This window comes from Euprymna scolopes, chromosome 13 (genome assembly GCF_053919585.1).
Source record: "Euprymna scolopes isolate OS-2025 chromosome 13, ASM5391958v1, whole genome shotgun sequence".
Lineage (NCBI taxonomy): Eukaryota > Metazoa > Mollusca > Cephalopoda > Sepiida > Sepiolidae > Euprymna > Euprymna scolopes.
Window position 1 is genome coordinate 57721757 of NC_136494.1, and position 19367 is coordinate 57741123.

Sequence of the window (19367 nt, forward strand, 5' to 3'; positions counted from 1 at the left end):
AAACATGATAGATTGTGAGAAATAAAATAATTGGGTTCATGTTCAGGTATACATATACACCTAAAAATTTCAGATAGTTGAAAATATATATTGCATCTGAAATAAGCTCTCTCACAAGAATTTTAATAATGATAATAATTAGAATGGCTATTTTATGCTTGCTTGTCTCAATTTTTTTGGAATGTAGCAAAATTAAGCATTATGTAAGAGTCAATTAGGCATGTGGATACACTGATGTATAGAAGTGGAAACTGGTCAGTGAGGGTTGAAGATATGTGTTGCCTGCAGAGAAATGATATGAGAATGATATATGTGTAGTGCCAGTCTTAACAGCAGGCTTAGATCTGATAACTTTAGAAGATTAAATCTAGACAGTATAGGGAGATGTGTGCAGAATGGGAGACTGTTGGTTTGGTCACATTCAAAGAATGGATGAGACTTCTTGGGTTAGTAGATGTAGAACAGTTGAAGTAGTAGGGTTAGTACATTAAGAAAGGCGAAAGAAAATAAGAGAAATTAAAATGGACCCAACGGAAAGAGACTTCCTGAAGCTGTCCAACGCATATAAAAAATTGGATATTATACTGGATATGATGTGTAAAAATAAGGTTATTAATTGAAAATTCTATATAAGAAAAAGGAATTTTCCATTAAAAGTTCAGTTAGAGTTTAGAGTGAGGAAAGACGTATGTGGCAGAGAAACAAAATCAGTTCTGCCTTTTGTAATCGAGCGCCATTTCAGGGCTTATTGTGAATTTGAAAAACTTGAGTTTTCCTATAAATAATGTTAAAAAAAAAAAAAAAAAAAATCAATAATTATTTGGAAAAAAACATTGATAGAAATTATACATTTTTATAATTAAAAATTTTCCTTAAAAAAAAAACAAAAAAAAACCTGCATGTAAAAACAGCTGTTAAATAAAATATGTTCATCCTGATCGTTAAAATTATCAATATTTTTTGTAAACACATAGCCAAACTTAGCCAATCTCTTTCATTTAGCGTAATTTATCTTTTATCCAGGGGTAACATTTTTTTTTTTTTTTTACATTTTACAAGCTCACTCTCCAGTCCCCACAGTTGAGTAAACTATTTCCAAACTCCACTCTGTACGGTCTTGTCTAATCACTTGTTTCTAAGTCTTCCTAACTGTTCAGCCTTCCAGCAATTCAAAATTTACATATTTTATCCAAGAGATGGATTGCTCCACATAACTATATCAATGAAATCAATTCATCCTTAGGATGACCTCTATGCTGTGTTTCAACAAATCTTCCAACCTAATGTGTCGGGTAGGTCAGAGTTAACATCATCAATCAATCTAATCCTGTCATTATGCTCCAACCTAGCAAGAAACTGCATACGCAACAGCATAATTATATTGGATTCATTCCTCATAGTTGAAAAATGGCTTGAGAAGAGGCACGGAAGAAAAAGAACTTGTCCGGTAAACAAATCTCTTTGACCACATGGTTGTATAACAAACACCTAGAAACATTTCATTAACATTTTCTTTTTAAGCAACCCTGTAGACACAAGACTCCACCCCCTATGTTTTTTTGTTTGCCACTACTATTAAACAACTGATTAACTATTTCAAAAATGCTCTAATATATAATCTTGCTTAGCAAATAAAGGGTTTATCTATCTACCAATCTTCACTTTTTTCTTTATATTGTTTATATTTTTTTAAAAGGCAAAGAGAAAAAAGGGGAAGATATGTAAAGAAATTGATTTTTTTTTTTTTTTTGGTACAGAGTTAAAATGTTTTCTTTTTAGAGCAATAAAAAATGTACATCAATCTAAGTCTCCTTTTAAAGCAAGGCTTGTTGAAATTGGATTGAAAATGGAAAACTGGACAGATACAAACAATAACACCAGTTTCTGAAGTAAACATAAAATATACTTACTTAAAATTTTCCATCAGATTATTTTCTTTCATGTGCTCTTTTTTGGAAACAGTAGACAATTTTCGTAAATCTTCCATATAATATTTTTCTTGATATTTGCAAAACTTTTCAAAATATTCTTTAGCTAAAATGTAAATAAAAAAAGGAAATTTATTTCCAATAATAACATGAACTTTGTGAGGTGGGAGGCTGAGAAGAGGTACAGCTTTTAAAATTTTACATCAACTCTTAGATACCGCTAATACTTTATATCTATAAAAGTGAGAATGTGTGTGTGTGTGTGTGTGTGTTGAGGACTCTTCTCAACTTGTGTACTCAACAAATTTTTGATCTACAGATTTGAAATTTGGTATATAGGGGATCCAGACATGTGGAAAACATTTTAATTGGTTTTCATCCACTGCTAGGGGGTAAAATTTCAAAATCATCGGATTTTGATCCGTTTGTTAACTGTTTACAAATACGCATGCCTGAACCATTCAATGTGACAGATTCTTATGTTAAGAATAAGTAGGTCTAAAAACACTTTTTAAAGTTCGTGCCAAGCTGGCCTAATGGTTATCGTATTTGACTCACTGTCTAGGTTTTGGTTTTGATCTCAACTCGAATATTTGTTTTTCCCCTTACAAGAAGTGAACTGTTTAGAAAAAAAACAATACTTGCATGCACGTCTCAGTTCTTGTATGAATTAAAATATAATATTTATGAGTATTTTACAACCGGCAACATCAGGTGGCATGCTAGTATTAAATACAATAGAATTCACTTTTATAACTTTTGGAGAATCACCTGATAACAAATGGATGATGATAATAGAGCCTTCATTATTAAGCTATGTATTTTACAGAGAAAAAAAAAAAAAACTTTAACAGTCACTTTTTTATATAAATAAAAGTTTGATAACATTAAATGATATTAGTAAAAAAATTTTTAAAGATTCAATTTTAATGTGATTACATGTAAACATTCTCAAAAAGTAAGGAGCAAAAACAAAGAGAAAAATCAGTATTTTAGATTTTAGAGTCGGTCTTTAAACACTATCTGGCCAAAAAATAGGTGATCATTTTACATTAAACGTATTCGTGAAAGTGATGCCTCATTCTGAAATATATATTTTGTTCTTAATTTATTTTTACTGCCTACCTTTCAGGTTGTTTACATGTCGATTGTCTAAAAACACTAGAATCCTGTTTTGCTTTTGGGGTGAATTAGTACAGGGTACAGTGCTCAAAAAATACTAAATTTATTTAAATTCATCTAATATGAGTATTGAGTTACTCGGAAAGTTCTCTGCATCTTTGAAGGATAGAAATTTTTTAAAATGCATATTGTTACAATTAACACTCAATGTTTGTAAACATTTTTTTTTTATTCCAAAAATGCATAGTTACAATTAACACTCAATGTTTGTAAACATTTTTTTTTTATTCCAGAATCTCTGCATGATTTTTCTTTTGTTAATTGACCTAGTCTTCCAGAATGGCTTGCATCTTTGTAAACCAGCACTAAATCATTGATATACACAGAGCCAAAGCGTTTATATCACAAGGAACCAAGAAAGCATTCATGTGAAGGTCTAACAAAAGTCATCTAATTCCCATCATGAATCACTCAAAGTCTTAACCTTCTCAGCAATATTAACATTTTCAGAGAGAACCGTCATAAGAGGGGGGGGGGGAGAGAAAAAAAAAAACAAGGAAAGAAAAAGATATAGCAAGAGAGAGAAAAAAAGAAAATCTGATATAAGGACAAAAATATTTGTCAGAATTTTGGTCTCTTTAAAAATTTTAAGCAAAAATCAGAAAATTTCCATTGATGCAAGGTTCTATTAAAGTGGAAATCCACCTTTTCTGCATTAAAAACAAGCAAAATTCCACTAAAAAGCATAGAACCACATACTTGATTTTTGCAAATGTAATTAGAAATTAAACCACCCAATAAAAACTCGCAATAAATCATGACATAAAAAGAGAGAAAATCAAAGTAAATCTATTTACCATGTGCTTCATGTTCATTGTAAACCAGTTCCAAATACATGTGTACAAAGATGGGATAAAGAATTACTGATAATTCCACCTACGAAGATAAAATGTTTAAAAAAGTAAAAATTTGATAAAAAAATAATTGAAATAAGTGGAAATATTGTAATGTAACCTTATATTTACCAAGAAAGAATAATTAAATTTACCTTGTGAACATCAAGACAAGATTCAATAAAATTCATCAAGTCTGTATAATAGTCATCGTAAAGCGTTGGATCATCCTCACTAAAAGAAAAAAATTTATGAAAACGTCTCTATATTATTATAATTACAAATATCATGTGTCCATATAAATATGAATAAACATGGATGGATCAAATTTAAAAAATGCATTAATTTTTTTAAAATGTAATCAAATTCCAAAAAGGATAACGGACTCATTTTTTTTAGAAAAGAAAAACAAAACGGCATTAAATATGTATTGCAACGCAGCCAGTTTACTGTGCAAATTTTTTTTTTTTTTTTTACAAACAAACGAGTCAGCACTTATCAATGCCCGGAGGCCACTCGAGGATAAAGGTTAATGAATGTACAGTGGTCAAGGGGAACATATCAGTCATCGCTAGTAATGGAAATTTGATAAATTGGATTACTTAAGGGGATGGCTCATCAAGAATTTGTTCAAATGGGTAAATTATAGTGAAATTTCCTTCAATTTCAACTTGGATTATTTTGATAAAATTTATGTGCAGAAAAAAAATGTCATCTTTTCTCTCTATAAATGTACAATTCTTTCTCTAGTGAAATTATTTTTTAAAATTTCTTCAGTAAGATTACTATTTTCTCTGATGGATAATTGATTTTTTAATGTTTGCATTTTTCAACTTCATGCACCTAATATTGTGCATGTATATGCATATAAAAACTGTACTATTTAAAGAAAAAGGGCCGTTTGTCAATATGGTAGACTTAACATAGGGTTTTGTTGCCTTTCATTCCAAAAATTCAAGTCGAAAACTTTATTGAAATTTTTCACCAGATTATAAAATGGTGTTTTTTTTCTGTTTTTACATGGCTCAGAATAAAGAGTGCCTCTCTTTAATATTGGTTATTCAAAAATGTATTTTTTATAACTTAAATTTTATAATAAACTTCAATTGCTACATATATTGGAGAAAAAAAAAAAACTTTCATAAAATACACTATACAATTAATTATAAAATGAAACAAATTGACATGAAAAAAATTATTTTTTATAAATAAATTAAAAGTAACCTTTTGTACGCAGCCAAAGCATGTGACACTTCAGACTCGCTTGGTTCTGCACTTTCAACTTTGACATCTTCATCACGGATATTGGCTTCTTGCCGAAGAAGAGATTCTGTGCCCTGGTAATAAAAAGGAAACATATTATTAAAGCAGTAAAAAATACATTTGATCGACTCAATTGTTGGCATTGGTTTGCCGAATCAATTCTAGAATTGGGTACTTACAGGGATAATCACATTGAGAAATTAGATTTCGTTAGATCATCCAAGTTAAGCAATGTTGAATCAGGTTAGTACCAGATGGGTGAACATTTGGGAACATTAGATTTAGTATGTGAGAGGATGGCAACATTTTCTTGCAAAATAATATTCAAATTATCTCTCCTAAAGATAGAAATGTGATTGAGAATCTCCTGTGCATCTGATGCTCACTAGAAACTTTCTCCTTTGGAGGAAACCAGTTAAACATACCCAAGCTATGCACTATACCAGGAGAAGACAAAAGAAAAATAAACTATGTGAAGGTTGCCAACATCCATAGTGAAAGTGGTGCTATGGAACAGACTGGATTTGCACTTGGCACACTCAGATCATCGAATCAGTGTCATTATTAATCACTTCACATCAAAACAGTCAAAGATAAAATCAAAGCATAAATACAAAAAAAAAACGCTCTGTGTTTATCTATTTTTAATTAATGCACGCCTAAAAACATACCAATTATAAATTAATAAACGAAAAACATAAAAAATACATTGTAATCAACTGTAAGAAACCTTAAAATTTTGATAAAATTTTTTAAACATTAACTCACATTGTATTCATAGAATTTTTCTATTTACTAAAAAGAACCATGTGTCCAACTTGATTCAATAATAAAGTATGCAAATTTAATTTTGGAGGAAAAAAAGGGAGGCTTAATCTTAATAACTGATTAAGAAAATTTTTTTTTTAATATTTACATAGTTAGAAACAATAAAATAACATCTCAATTGCTTGACTTCATGGAAGGCAAAAAACTTTCAATTCTTTTTTCATTTAAGTTAGCGATTTCTACTTTTAATTAAATTGTCCTTTTCTTATCGATTAGTTTTGTTTCAAATAGAAATTTCACATAAAAATTCTGAGTTTGTGATTGACCATTGCCGAGCACAAATTGATTCCAGACAGATGATAGTCTTCAGTGTGGCATACTGATGATCAGTTCTTCTCTTTGCATCTGGAGACCTTTGGGAACATGTTCTCCAAGTTCTAGTTATCTTCTACTCACAACCTTTGACATACGAGGCAAGGTTCATACCGTGACTGCTCATAACATTCTGGTATACGTACTATCTAGCCGCTTCTAAATGACAAATTCAACAACCACAATTCTGAGCCATACAGAAAGATTGTCTATGCACGTCTTGAAGAGTTTTGTTTTAGTTTTTTTTTTTTTTTTTTTTTTTTTTTTTTTTACACAGTGATCACCACTTATCAAGGCCCGAAAGCCACTCAGGGATAAGGGTTATTGCAAGTACATTACGTTAGTGTGGAGATTTGATGAAGTGTTTACTTAAGGAGGAGGTTCATTAGTAATTTGTTAACATTGGACTTGAAGACATCCAAGTTGTAGTCTGGTGGGAAGCAGGCAGACGGAACAGAGTTCCACAGGCGTGCAGTTCTAAGAAAGAAGCTTTGTTCATGGAATCCGCGTTTTGATTTAGGCACAGATATAGAGTGGGGGGAAATTTTTCACAGTGGATTCAGCTAGACGGGTGTTTTTCGTGAAAGATTGGCGAGGGGGGGACCAGAGATTGGAGTTCAGACGAGCACCTACCATGGAAATAACGATAAAACAAGGATAGGCTCGCAACGTCTCTTCTGTGGGAGAGAGGTTGCAGGGTAGAGAAAAGGGCATCACCCACTAAGCCACGAAGTCTATTTTGTACTCTGTCAAGGCAGGATAGGCTGTTTTTAGCAGCTCCTGCCCAGATATGGCAACAGTATTCCATCCTTGGACGTACTTGGCTTTTATATAGATAGAGAATTGCATCAGTAGTGAGATATCTTCTGGAGCGGTAGAAGGATCCCACCATCTTTCCAGCGACCTTGACAACAGACTTTATGTACGTGTTCCATTTCAGATCAGGAGTAAAGGTTAAACCCAGAAGCTTGTCAAAACACGGGGTCTCACCCAGACGAGAGCCATCCATCACAATTGATGCCAGATGGGGATCAGAGCGTTGATGATGTAAGAATAGGAGTTTGGTTTTGGATGCATTAAAGTTAACCAGCCACATCTTCCCCCACTGAACCACGCGCTCGAGATCAGAGGAGAGAGAATCAGAGAGAACTTTGTCATTCACAGCCTTTGATGTGTTGCCGTAGATGGTCGTGTCATCAGCATAGATGTCAACGAATGATTTAAGTATCCTTCCTGATTGGAGAGTTACAAATTTTCTGTAACAAATGAAGTGCACTCCATGACTTACTATCCTTATGTTCATATTGTGTTCAATACCAGAAGTCATCAACACATTTGATTTCAGAGCCATATAATGAACACTTTATAGCTGTAGATGGATTAAGATACATCTATTTTGTTTTCAGTGCATTTAGAAGAAGTCTTAGATTTTAACTAACCTTCAATTGGTTGAGATCCTGAGCAGAATTAAAACAATCTTCAAGCAATATGAGGTCATCAGCATAATCCAAGTCAACTAGAATCTCAGCAATGTATCTACTACTACAGAGACGTTCGAGTGTAAAGACATTATGGCTTTTTTTTTTTTCAATTTGTATTGATCTCCTGGTAACAGGATATCCTACCAGATGCTAGACATTCACCAGCTATTTCAGAAATAGATCTTTTTAAGATTCTAACCGTTCATTTAAATGCAATCGTTTGCATCTCTCTTGTACATGGTTCACCGAGTATATTAACCAGGTTGTTTTTTTTTTGTTTTATAATTCTTTTTCATGAGCTAGGTTATTCCTATTATTATTATGGGAATGATAGAGATCTTCCTAAGGTTCCACTTTCTTTTCATGTTGATCATAAGACCTTAATATTTTGTTTTCTTCTCCTCAGTGTTCAAAGTGTATATTCAAGTACAATAATAAACAAAAACAATGCAAGAGGATCATGTTGAAGAACACCAGGGCCTATCTTGAATGCATCTGTCTATCCTTTGATTGTGACAACTACAGCAGAAGATTCCTTATACATTACATGGATTGCATTCACAACAATAAAACTAATTGCATAGGTCACAAATATTTCTATCATACTATCAAGATTGATGGAGTTGAAAGTATTGAATCGATGAATGATATAACTTCCATCTTATGGTTCTCTAGGTCCTCTATCAGTGTTAATCCAGATACATTCTATTCCTTCAAACAATTCCCATGGAAGGTCTGATTACATTCTTTTAACTCAGGTAGTTTCCAAAGTATTAGTGTTGTTCTGTTTTTACGATTGGCAAAAACCAACCACTTATGAGCCACCGGTGACGAAACTTGAAGATAACCATAGATATGTACATAAAATAATCAGAAAAGTGCAAATTTAAAAAATAGCCAAACTGTCTATTTGCGAAATTTGTCTTAAAATCGTCAAGTGGCTCTAAAATGGGTGATCGATTTATTAAACCATTGCATTAAAAACTGAGCACCCCATACAAATATTAAATTTTTCTTTTTGATAATCTGGTAGATTAGTATCCATTCAATAATAATCCGCTAGAAAAATTGAAAAAAAGATGAAACCAAAAAAAAAAAAGGGGGGGGGTACCGATCGTACACCAATATTTGGACCCTTTCCGCTATTAGCACTAAAGTCGTTTGGTTCAGTTTAAATTCTGTAGAAGCACCTCAAAGTCTTGGGGGGGGGGGTCACTTGTACTTGTTTAATGTAAATAACTATTAACTATAGCTTTTGATGGATTTTGCAAAAGAAACACAATGGAAATATTAGATATTTATGCAAAATTTTCGGTTATCTTGAACTTTGTAGTAAATAATACATAACACCTGGGTGTAGCTGCCAGAGGTGAGGATGCTCTTCCAACAGCCAAGAAGAACAATAGCCTTGTGGTTATTTATACTAATAGAGGAAAGTAATTGTTATAAAACCTTCTTCCTTTGTGAAGAGTAATTTCATTCTTTTTTTTTTTATGTTACTGTAGTTACAAGACCTGAGAAGGTCGCAAAGAAGATTGTATTTTTTTCACAACCTTACTTCAGGTTAGCGACTCTCAGTTATGACTTTTTTTTTCCCCAACAATTTGCGAAAAAAATACACCCAGTTCAACACAATTTCCTAACGGAAGTGACAATTCTGGAGATTGTTCAATTACCCTTATAAGGATATGGAAACCTCTGATACTTTAATTGTGGCAGATTCCAGGGAGCGACACCATAACCAGATTGGAATGGAATTCTGAAGATGAAATCAAGGATAAGCTTCGTTTGTCCTGTGGACCGGAGATTACTCCTGCTATATTTTCTGTATTCCACAGAGAAATTTTGGAGTACATCAACGAAATTGAAATCTTCATCTGCAAATTGCAACTTTCCTGTGTCTCAGAGGAGGAAAGAGAGCTTATGGAGTCTGATTGGCTGTTCCCAGCTGAATATACGGAAGGAATTAGAGGATCTCTCTCTCCAGTCTCCAGTTACATCCTCCGGAGGCTAGTGGTTATTTGGAGCGACCTTCCCTTCCTAATACGCCTGGACCTTCTATGGATAGAGCTCATTCATCATTTACTGTTAGACTTCCTCAGGTGCAGATCACTGGACCAACGTTCAGTGGTTGTGAAATGGAAAACGATAGAATGAGTTTTACAATTTTTTGTCAAGATTTGAAAATTGTGCTGCAGGCATGGCAAATGATGCAGAAAAATTGAACTTTTGAAAATGTTCTGTCAGGGAGACCTCTGCTGCTGATTAATCATTTGAGTTGTGTCAATACAAATTATCAGCAAGCACTTGCAGTATTAAAAAGGGAATATCTCGATGTTAATGACATCATTGATAAAATATTCCAAGATATTATTGAATTCTCCCACAAAAGGGAGGGTTCTTATGAGGATCTTGGGAGTTTCATCAGAAGAATTGCTTCCATCCTGGAAGAATTGGCCAGCTCTCTCGATTGTGATTTCTCTGAGGATGGTTTTGTGGGGGCCCAATTAATGGCCAAAATACTTTTTAGAAGTTTCCGAGAGCATTGAAGGGAGAGCTTATTCAATTATGCAGCACTAGAATTCCTTCTGTCGGTTTTGTTGCGAGACACCAGTGAGGCAATCAAACGCTTGCTAATTAAAGGCGGCGGGTTGCCTGGTTCTTCTGATATCCATCGAAACAATTTTCAGGTAACCGTTTCAAAATCTAGAGGAGCCACTATGACGCATAGATTCAGATTGTCAGCCTCCCTCTGGTTACTCGAGTAAACTACCTCCTCTTATTTGTGTTATCATTGATCGAGGAGGAAGGACCGTCTCTGTAAATTGCCTATTGGATACTGGCAGTAGCCGAACATATTTGTCTGGTGATGTCTTGCATTCCTTGAGTTCCTGGAGTTCTGACAGTTTGGATTGTCATTTCAGATTGACTACTCTTCTTGGAGAATGTGAGCAAATACAGAGAGGTAGAATTAGACGTGGACATAGGGTCTGGTCATGGGCGGCACTTTCCAGTACTGGTTGCCAACACATTGGACCTATTTTTATATTTAAAAAAATTGGCACTTGCTGTTTGAGGAGTTCAAACGAACTGGATATTCTCTGGCTGGGCAATTTGAGTCAGGCACTGATTTGGTGTCTATAAGTGGAATTATGGGTCTGGATCTGGTGCAACATTTGGGTCCCTTACAGTTGGTGCCTTGTTTACGGGGTTGGGCTTTCTCTGTTCCTGCTGGTTTGATTCCCTTTGGGGTAGACTCTTTTTCCTACAGATCCTGCCTCTATTTCAAGAGATTCCACTTTGTTCAGTTCAGTAATCGAGAATACTCCCCAAGTGGAATCAGCTCATGTTTGCTTCATCCTGGAAGCTGATCCTACCTATGTAGACCCCTGGGTGGATATTTTTCCTTCAGCAGTGTCGAAAGAGGATTGGAGAAAATGTTCAGCATAGAGTCACTGGGCATTCCGGACGTAGATGCATTCTCCCCTGTTGCTGCAGGGAGCAGTCAAAACCAGGAATCCGCTGGTTCATCTCAGAAGGAGATGGCATCATTTGGTTGTGTCCTGCCTGCAATAGACTTCCAGGGAACCAAGATATGATATGCTGCGATTCCTGTGATGAGTGGTATCATTTTGAGTGTATTGGAATTGACTTGGCTCCACCCGCTAGACAGAAATGGTAATGCAGTGATTGTGCACCTCGAAAGAGACGAAGGGGTAGACCTAGTCTATTACCTGCTCAATAGGAGTAGTCTTGGGTATGACAATAAACTACAACCGACAGTGGAGCCTTGGCTAAGGGAGAGAATGAGGGTACCCTGAACCACTGTTACCTCCAGGTGGCACTTGACTGAAGCCTAACACCTGTTAGTTCCCCCCTGAAGAGTCACGCAAACTTAAAGTTTTTTTCTATGAAGATATATATATATATATATATATATATATATAAAATACATTCTTTTCTTTTGTTGGGAGAATGTAGTAAATAATACCTAACTTATCTGGGTGTAGCTGCTGGAGGTGAGGATGCTCTTCCAACAGCCAAGAAGAACAATAGGCTAGCCTTGTGGTTATTTATACTAATAGAGGAAGGTAATTGTTATAAAAACCGGTAATCTCCAAAAATACCGTTAGGGCTTACAACATGGCCGCCAGAAGAGTCAACAAAAAACTGCGAATAAAATATATAAAACTCGTAATTTCTGTTTTTAAAGTGGGTTGTCAATTTTCTTTATGAAATATACTTCCAAAATAAACTATTACAGTCGTTTAAAACATAATAGAAGTATTTTTTATTTTTTAAAAACAATGTTTACAAAATGTCTACGAACGTGCGTAGACATTTTGTAAACATTGTTTTTAAAAAATAAAAAATAATACTTCTATTATATTTTAAACGACTGTAATAGTTTATTTTGGAAGTATATTTCATAAAGAAAATTGACAACCCACTTTAAAAACAGAAATTACGAGTTTTATATATTTTATTCGCAGTTTTTTGCTGACTCTTCTGGCGGCCATGTTGTAAGCCCTAACGGTATTTTTGGAGATTACCTAAAAACCTTCCTCTTTTGTAAAGAGGAACCCCATTCTTTCTTTATGTTACTGTGGTTACAAGACCCGAGAAGAAGGTCACAAAGAAGATTGTATTTTTTTTTCGCAACCTCACTTCAGGTTAGCTATTCTCAGTTATATGATTTTTTTTTTTTTTTTTTTTTCAACAACTACGCTGGGTTAGGTCGTAAAAATAAATTTTTTAAAAATACCAACTGCAGAATACCGGTTAAAATTATAGAGAGGGGAGTGATTCCCGTTTAGGTTCGCTTAGTGCTGAAATAACATTATTTTGAAAGCCATTATTAACATAGGGGAGGAGAGGGTGTGTGTAACTACTTTGTACTTTCATCTAATAATTTAATAAAAAAAAAAAAGGGTACTCATGCAGAGAGTGATCCGTGCTGAAATAATAACATTTCAAAAGACATTCATAACATGGGGAGGGTGTTTTGTACATATTCTGTACTTTAACCTTACAATTGAATAAAAAAAGAAATCATAAAACTTTAATTAAACGTGGAAATACGATTTAAAAAAATAGCGCGGCGCGGATCACTCTCTGCATTAGCAACACTAAAAACTTACACGTTCCGCGTGAACGCTGAGTTACGTCCGATTATTTTAGAGTAAAAAAAAAAAAAAACCCAACTTCCGGTGGCGTGCACGTGGACCTTAATTTCGTGTTTAATTTACTACAACGTTATAATAGAAAACTGAACAAGCCGTGAAAAGTCATAAAAAATGATTTTAAAAAGTTGTTTTTTTTAATTATCTGATACATAAGTCTCTATTGGATGATATTAACAAGAAAAAAGTTTTAAAGTGAAAATTGTGGAATTTATAAGGTAAGGTTCAGATTCCAAACGTCCGCCAAAACCCCTAATTTTTTTATTTTATCATTTTTCGGTACACATGCACTTATTGATCCCTGCTCAAATAATAACGTTATTATTTAAAAAAAAAAAAAAAAAAAAAATTCTTAACATGAGGAGGGGAAGGTGTTTTGTACCTATTCTGTACTTTAACCTTACAATTGAATAAAAAAAAAAAAAAAAAACATCAAAACTTTAATTAAACTTGAAATTACGATTTAAAAAATAGCGCGGATCAGTAAGTGCATTAGCGGGTTTGTATTACTGTACACGATTCGAAAAAGTTGTCAAAAAACAAATATATAACGAATAAATGTTATCAAAGGCAAGATAAGTTACTTTTCTGCCAAACTGGATATATTTTTTGTGTTTTTATTCAATGCAACATATTTATTCAGCTTGAAAAACACAGTGTTTACCGATGTATTCGAAAATTCAAGATGGCGTCTCACACCCTTTTTAACACCGTAAGTTTGGGAAAGGGTGTTATAAATAAAAAACTATACAAAATACTATTAAAACCCCGCCGAATATATGTCAACCTATGTCACGGTAACATATATTGAGCGAGTTTTTAACAGTATTTTATCCGGTATTTTATTTATAACACCTTTTCCCAAACTTACCGTGTTAAAGAGAGAATCAGACGCCATCTTGAATGTTCCAATACATCGGTAAACACTGTATGGTTTTCGAGCTGAATAAACATGTTAAATTGAATAAAAACACGAAAAATATATCCAGTTTGGTAGAAAAGTAACTTATCTTACCTTTGATAACATTTATTTCTTATATATTTGTTTTTTGACAATTTTTTCGAATCTATGTGTACCAGTGTACCACCACCAGTAATACAAACCCGAAAATACTATTTTAAAAATAGCGCAATTAGCAAAGATGCATAAATACCTAGGATTTTATAAATAAATAAAAAAATAAATAAAAGGGAGAGGGTTGCACGAAAAATCAAATCAACATTGCGGAACAACTATATCGTAAATTTAAACAGAATTTATTTTTTAAGAAACCAATCAAACTTATACCGACATCAACAAAAACAAGAAGACACGTCTGTTTACGGTCTTAAAGTTTAATCTAGTCAAATTAAATTATATTATATATATATATATATATATATATATATATATATATACGAAAAAAGTATACAAGTATATAATCTCGATCATCAGTGTTAAAAAGCGAATGAAATTACAATAACAAAACACGTGAATAATTAAAATAAATTTCAGCATTTTCTCTTCCCCCCCCCCAATCAGTAATTAACCACATGTTTACGCATAAACAATAAGTACAGTAGAATGTTAAGGTCATGGAAAAACGAGGAAAACAGGTACCTTTAAGTTACTTTTTCTCAAAAATTGTAAAACCGCGAGCAGAGTTTGCTTATCAAAATTTTCTGTTTTTTGGGCCTCAGAAGTTGGAACTGGAGCGGTGTCAGCCATTATAGTTGCCATAATGAAATCTCTTTCGTTACACATGCGCATCATATTGCTTCCGCTTTCAACCGGAAGTAAAGTTCTACTCATTCACTTATACATTTTCATTAAAATTAAAAGCATCAATTTCAACAAATATATTCTACATTTATTGTACTCTTAATTTCCACGCTGTCATTTATAATATAAAAATTAGATTTTATTTGTTTCGTGCGATTACATGTCAAACACGCTATATTTTATATAATTTAATTGGAATTCATTATTGAGATGAGTATTATTTAATAAATTACAGAAGCGTCCAAAAAACCAAATTTTTGTTAGAAATAACTGTGAAAAACTGAAATTTTGACAACTGTTAATTGTTAGCCTCTATAATAACATACTAAAATCTGAATCATTTGCAAAGGATAGAAAAAGAATGATAGCAATTATTTATTTATTTATTTATTTTCAAAAAGTCCGTGACTTCTGGAAAATCTACAACAGTGTAGTAAATAATGGGCAATCAACAATTCCCCCACTATCCAACAATCATGAGGTTGTTTGCTCAGCAACCGAGAAGGCTAACATGCTTGCCAGTCGGTTTGCCTCCAACTCCACACTGGACCCTGCTAACCACCCTTTCCCAGACTTTCCTTTGTGGACAGATGCCACACTAGACGATCTGAAAATCACTTCTCAGTTGCATGCTATCATAAAAAATCTTAACACTTCAAAGGCATGTGGACCTGATCTCATCCCGGCTGTGCTATTAAAAAAGTGCTCCGCCAAAGTAGCTCCAATCCTCTCCAAACTTTACAACAAATGCCTTAATGAATCTTGCTTTCCTGCCTGCTGGAAAACTGCTTCTGTGGTACCAATATTCAAGAATTCTGGCGAAAGAACTGACCCAGTAAATTACCGCCCCATTAGCCTCCTCCCACTTTTGCCAAAATATTTGAGTCCATAATTAACCAAGCTCTAGTTCATCACCTTACAGATGCTAAACTTCTGACCGACCAACAATATGAATTTAGGCAAGCCCGTTCCACAGCAGACATTCTAACTGTAATCTCCGAGCATATATGTAGCAAGTTAAAAAACTATTTATTATAAGCGGATCAATGCCCTGTGCCAAAGTGATTCGGCTGCACTGACTAATCGGTTAGCAGGGCGCATTGATTTGAGCTGTCCCCTTAAGAACTATTTTTAGCCCTTTGGGATCTCAGCTGCTATCACTAGAGAGACGCCAGCATGCGACCTGTATGGACATCTCTCACTCACTCCTCCCACTGCTACTTGTTGACAACTGCAGTCTGATGGCAGACGGCACCTAAAAACAGACATTTTATACTTTCTTCCTTTCTCTCCAGTCTGAGATACAATCTCGCCTTTTCTAAATAAACCCTTTGTTGTTGTTTTGTTAAAAGAAATGTTGTTTGGCCTTGTGTTTATTTAAGCAATTATTCCCCTAAATATATACCATTCACTTGACAAAGCTGGGGAGGGTAGAGTGGTAGCTCTAGATATATCTAAGGCTTTTGACAGGGTATGACATGAAGGTCTTCTCAGGAAAATCAGATCATACGGTATCACTGGAAGAATACGCAACATAATTAAATCCTTCTTAGATAAGAGAAAAGTCCAGGTTGTCCTTGAAGGTCGTACATCTAAACAATATGATATAAATGCGGGAGTGCCTCAGGGGTCTATCTTTGGATCTCTATTATTCCTAATATTCATAAATGACCTCCCTGACAAAATTGTCTGTGAGATGGGTATATATGCTCATGACACCACGCTCTATAACAGACACGACAGGAAAACAAATGAACACATATCTAAAGAAATGCCAGAAACACTAGAGGATGACTTCCAATCTGTAGCGGAATGGGGACAAAAATGGATGGTCACATTCAATACTGCCAAGACTAAACTTGTTTCCTTCAATAATTACAAGAAACCTTCTCTACCACCAATAGCAGTTGCCAAAGACTCTTTATCCGAAAGCACATCTTTTAAACTCCTCAGCCTAACGTTCACAGGAAACATGAGTTGGAACAATTGCATTGAGAGCATTGCCAGGACCGCTGCGAAAAAGGTAGGTTCTCTCTACCGTGCTAGAAAGCTACTAATGCCCGAAAGTATCCTGTACCTCTATAAGGCCACCATTCGCCCATGTATGGAGTATTGTTGCCATATTTGGGTCGATGTATCTGCTACTAGTCTCTCACTCCTAGACAAGGTTCAAAAGAGAGTCGCCAACCTAATAGGTTCTGAACTGTCATCCAAGCTTCAGCCTCTGTCTCATCGACGAAATGTAGCATCCCTCTGCTTGTTCTACAAGTACTTTAACGGTGAATGTTCCGACGAACTGCAAGCACTTGTACTCCCTCTACGTAAATACCCCCAACAAACCTGACAAGCAGCAAAATCCCACCCCTTCACAGTAGAGATCCTTAGATGTAAGAGAGCCTTCTACTCCAGTAGTTTCTTCCCCAGGACCACTAGACCTTGGAATTCCCTTCCAAGTTCCTGCTTCCCTAATTGTACTGACATGCAGAAGTTCAAGTGTAACATGAACCGACATCTTGCTGCCCAACTCCCCACCTAGTACCCCTGTAACCTGTGTCCCTAATAGTAGCCCCCTACATCAAAGTGGCAATGTACTTTGTTTGGGGTGAAAATGTAATAAAAAAAGTAAATAAATTTTTAATAATAGGAGCGTCCAAAAGTAAGGGACAAAATTGAGAAAAACAATGTAAACAGTATGCTATATTCAAATTTTTTGATTTCCTCTAAAGAATAAGTTTTACTTAGTCATTTGTAAATGTTGCATCAACCGGCACCATGGCGAAGAACTAAAACTTGATTACTCTGTGAGACAAGCTATTGTGAAGCTTGTACTGGGAGTCAGAAATTTAAATGAGATTAAATTTCCTCGCCCCAAACAAATAATAAAAAAAAGGAATGAGAATGAAACAAACAAGATCTCCTTCTGCATTTATTTTTTAAACAACAACAATAAGGTAATTACACAAAGGTAAATAAATGAACAGAACAGGCAGGGTTGTTTTTTTGTTTTCTTTGTGAAACGGTGACTGAGGTAATTAAATGTTTTTTATGTAAAGAAGAAAACTGTACTTTTTAAGGAAAGATTAATCAATATAAAAGTCCCTCGCTTACTTAGCGGAGAGATAGAAAAGGGTAAAAAGTCCATTAGGGTAGCAAGTCCGTCTCCATGTGGAAGAATTAATTGTCGGGCGTATGCGTGTTTAATGTCCAACGTGGACGGGTCGACGTTGATGTCTACGCTATGCTGCTCAAAAGGTTGACTGACTCATTTGGCCGCAAAATGCTTTTTTTATAGATCCAGACCGTCTCCAGAAAGCATTAGCTTCTGCTGATATTTTAGCATTTGAAAATTCGTTAAAAAGATTATTTTCTTAATTTTCTCATTGGCTGATTGTGTCACATGATGGTGCTTTCATCTACGTCCACCAAACATATGTTATTTTTACTTTTGTTGCTTGAGAAAAGTGAGTGGGCGTATTTGAATTTGTGCCGTTGCTGGATGAACTTATATTTTGCAAAATGCGTGGGGAAAATTGCAATGAATAATGGTTCACTATTTGCGCGCAAGTGTGTGTTTGTGTGCGCATGAGTGACTGCAAAGGCCACACAAGAAAAAGCACGCCATTAGAGAGATTTCAGAGAAAGTGGCAGACCCCGCAAAACTTCAGCAAGAGAAAATTGAATAATGCAGCGTATGTCATTAAAGGACCATTTTAAGTGTTGCACAGAAATTAAAAGGGTTATGAATAGTACCTCATGTGATAATGTGTCAAGACAGACTGTTTCTAGACAACTGCAAGAAATAGGGCTGTTTACTACTTCAGCTTGATATATTAGGAAACCTCAAGCAAAGAAGACTTGTCCACTGTGTAGTCAAGCTAAGAGACCCAACACAAACCATTTCTTGAGTGAATGCATCTACTTTCCTGAATCTGGCCATTGATATATGACCAAGGCTCACCAGATCCTTCATATTTTCCATGATGAGGAGTCCACTTGTCCCGAGACAATTTACATATAGAGGATGAAAATATGATAACCTCATGGTGAATGAAAACTGAACAATCCGTCTATATTAACGTTCTCAAATCATCATTCAGTACAGATCATTGGAGACAGTGGTGCCATGAGGAATATGATGCGATACTCAACAGCCAAGCATGTGGGTGCTAAAATCATAAAATCTTCCCAGTCTGCCAAACAAACAGATGGATCCTCCCCCCTCTATGTGGTTGGAGAGACCAGGCTTAATTTGGAGAGAGGGGACACAATGTGCTTCTTTGAAGGCCTGGTTATTGAGGATCTTTATACTGAGATACTTGGCAGTGTCCCATTCATGCGCAGTAATTACCTGTCAGTGAGACCCGCTAAGTTTGAGATATGGATTGGCAATACACAATTCAAGTATGGCTCTACTACATCCTCTCCCAAAATATGACTGGTCAGACATGCTCATGTTTTGCCTGCCCCACCCCCAACAAACAACAGTGTGACCTAACAGGTACTTCGAACGCTCCATGCCTGATGATTAGGAGGACGAATTTGCCATTGAGCCTTGTTGGGATTCAGGCCACATAGTATCAGTTAAACTTTGGCTG

The 19367-nt window shown here is 34.9% G+C and overlaps 1 protein-coding gene across 1 annotated transcript in view; it reads right to left on the bottom strand.

Annotated features, from left to right (window-relative positions):
* The window catches only part of LOC145292039 (transcription initiation factor TFIID subunit 5-like), a 54244-nt gene extending 39457 nt beyond the window's left edge, over window positions 1–14787 (bottom strand). The window contains exons 1-5 of the mRNA XM_080138063.1: window positions 14611–14787; window positions 5168–5280; window positions 4099–4177; window positions 3908–3986; window positions 1911–2034 (exon numbers count right to left, since the gene is read on the bottom strand). Coding sequence (XP_079994189.1) covers window positions 1911–2034; window positions 3908–3986; window positions 4099–4177; window positions 5168–5280; window positions 14611–14763 — 548 coding nt within the window. The 5' untranslated portion in view covers window positions 14764–14787. The remainder of the gene's footprint in view (window positions 1–1910; window positions 2035–3907; window positions 3987–4098; window positions 4178–5167; window positions 5281–14610) is intronic.
* Between the last annotated feature and the right edge of the window lie 4580 nt (window positions 14788–19367).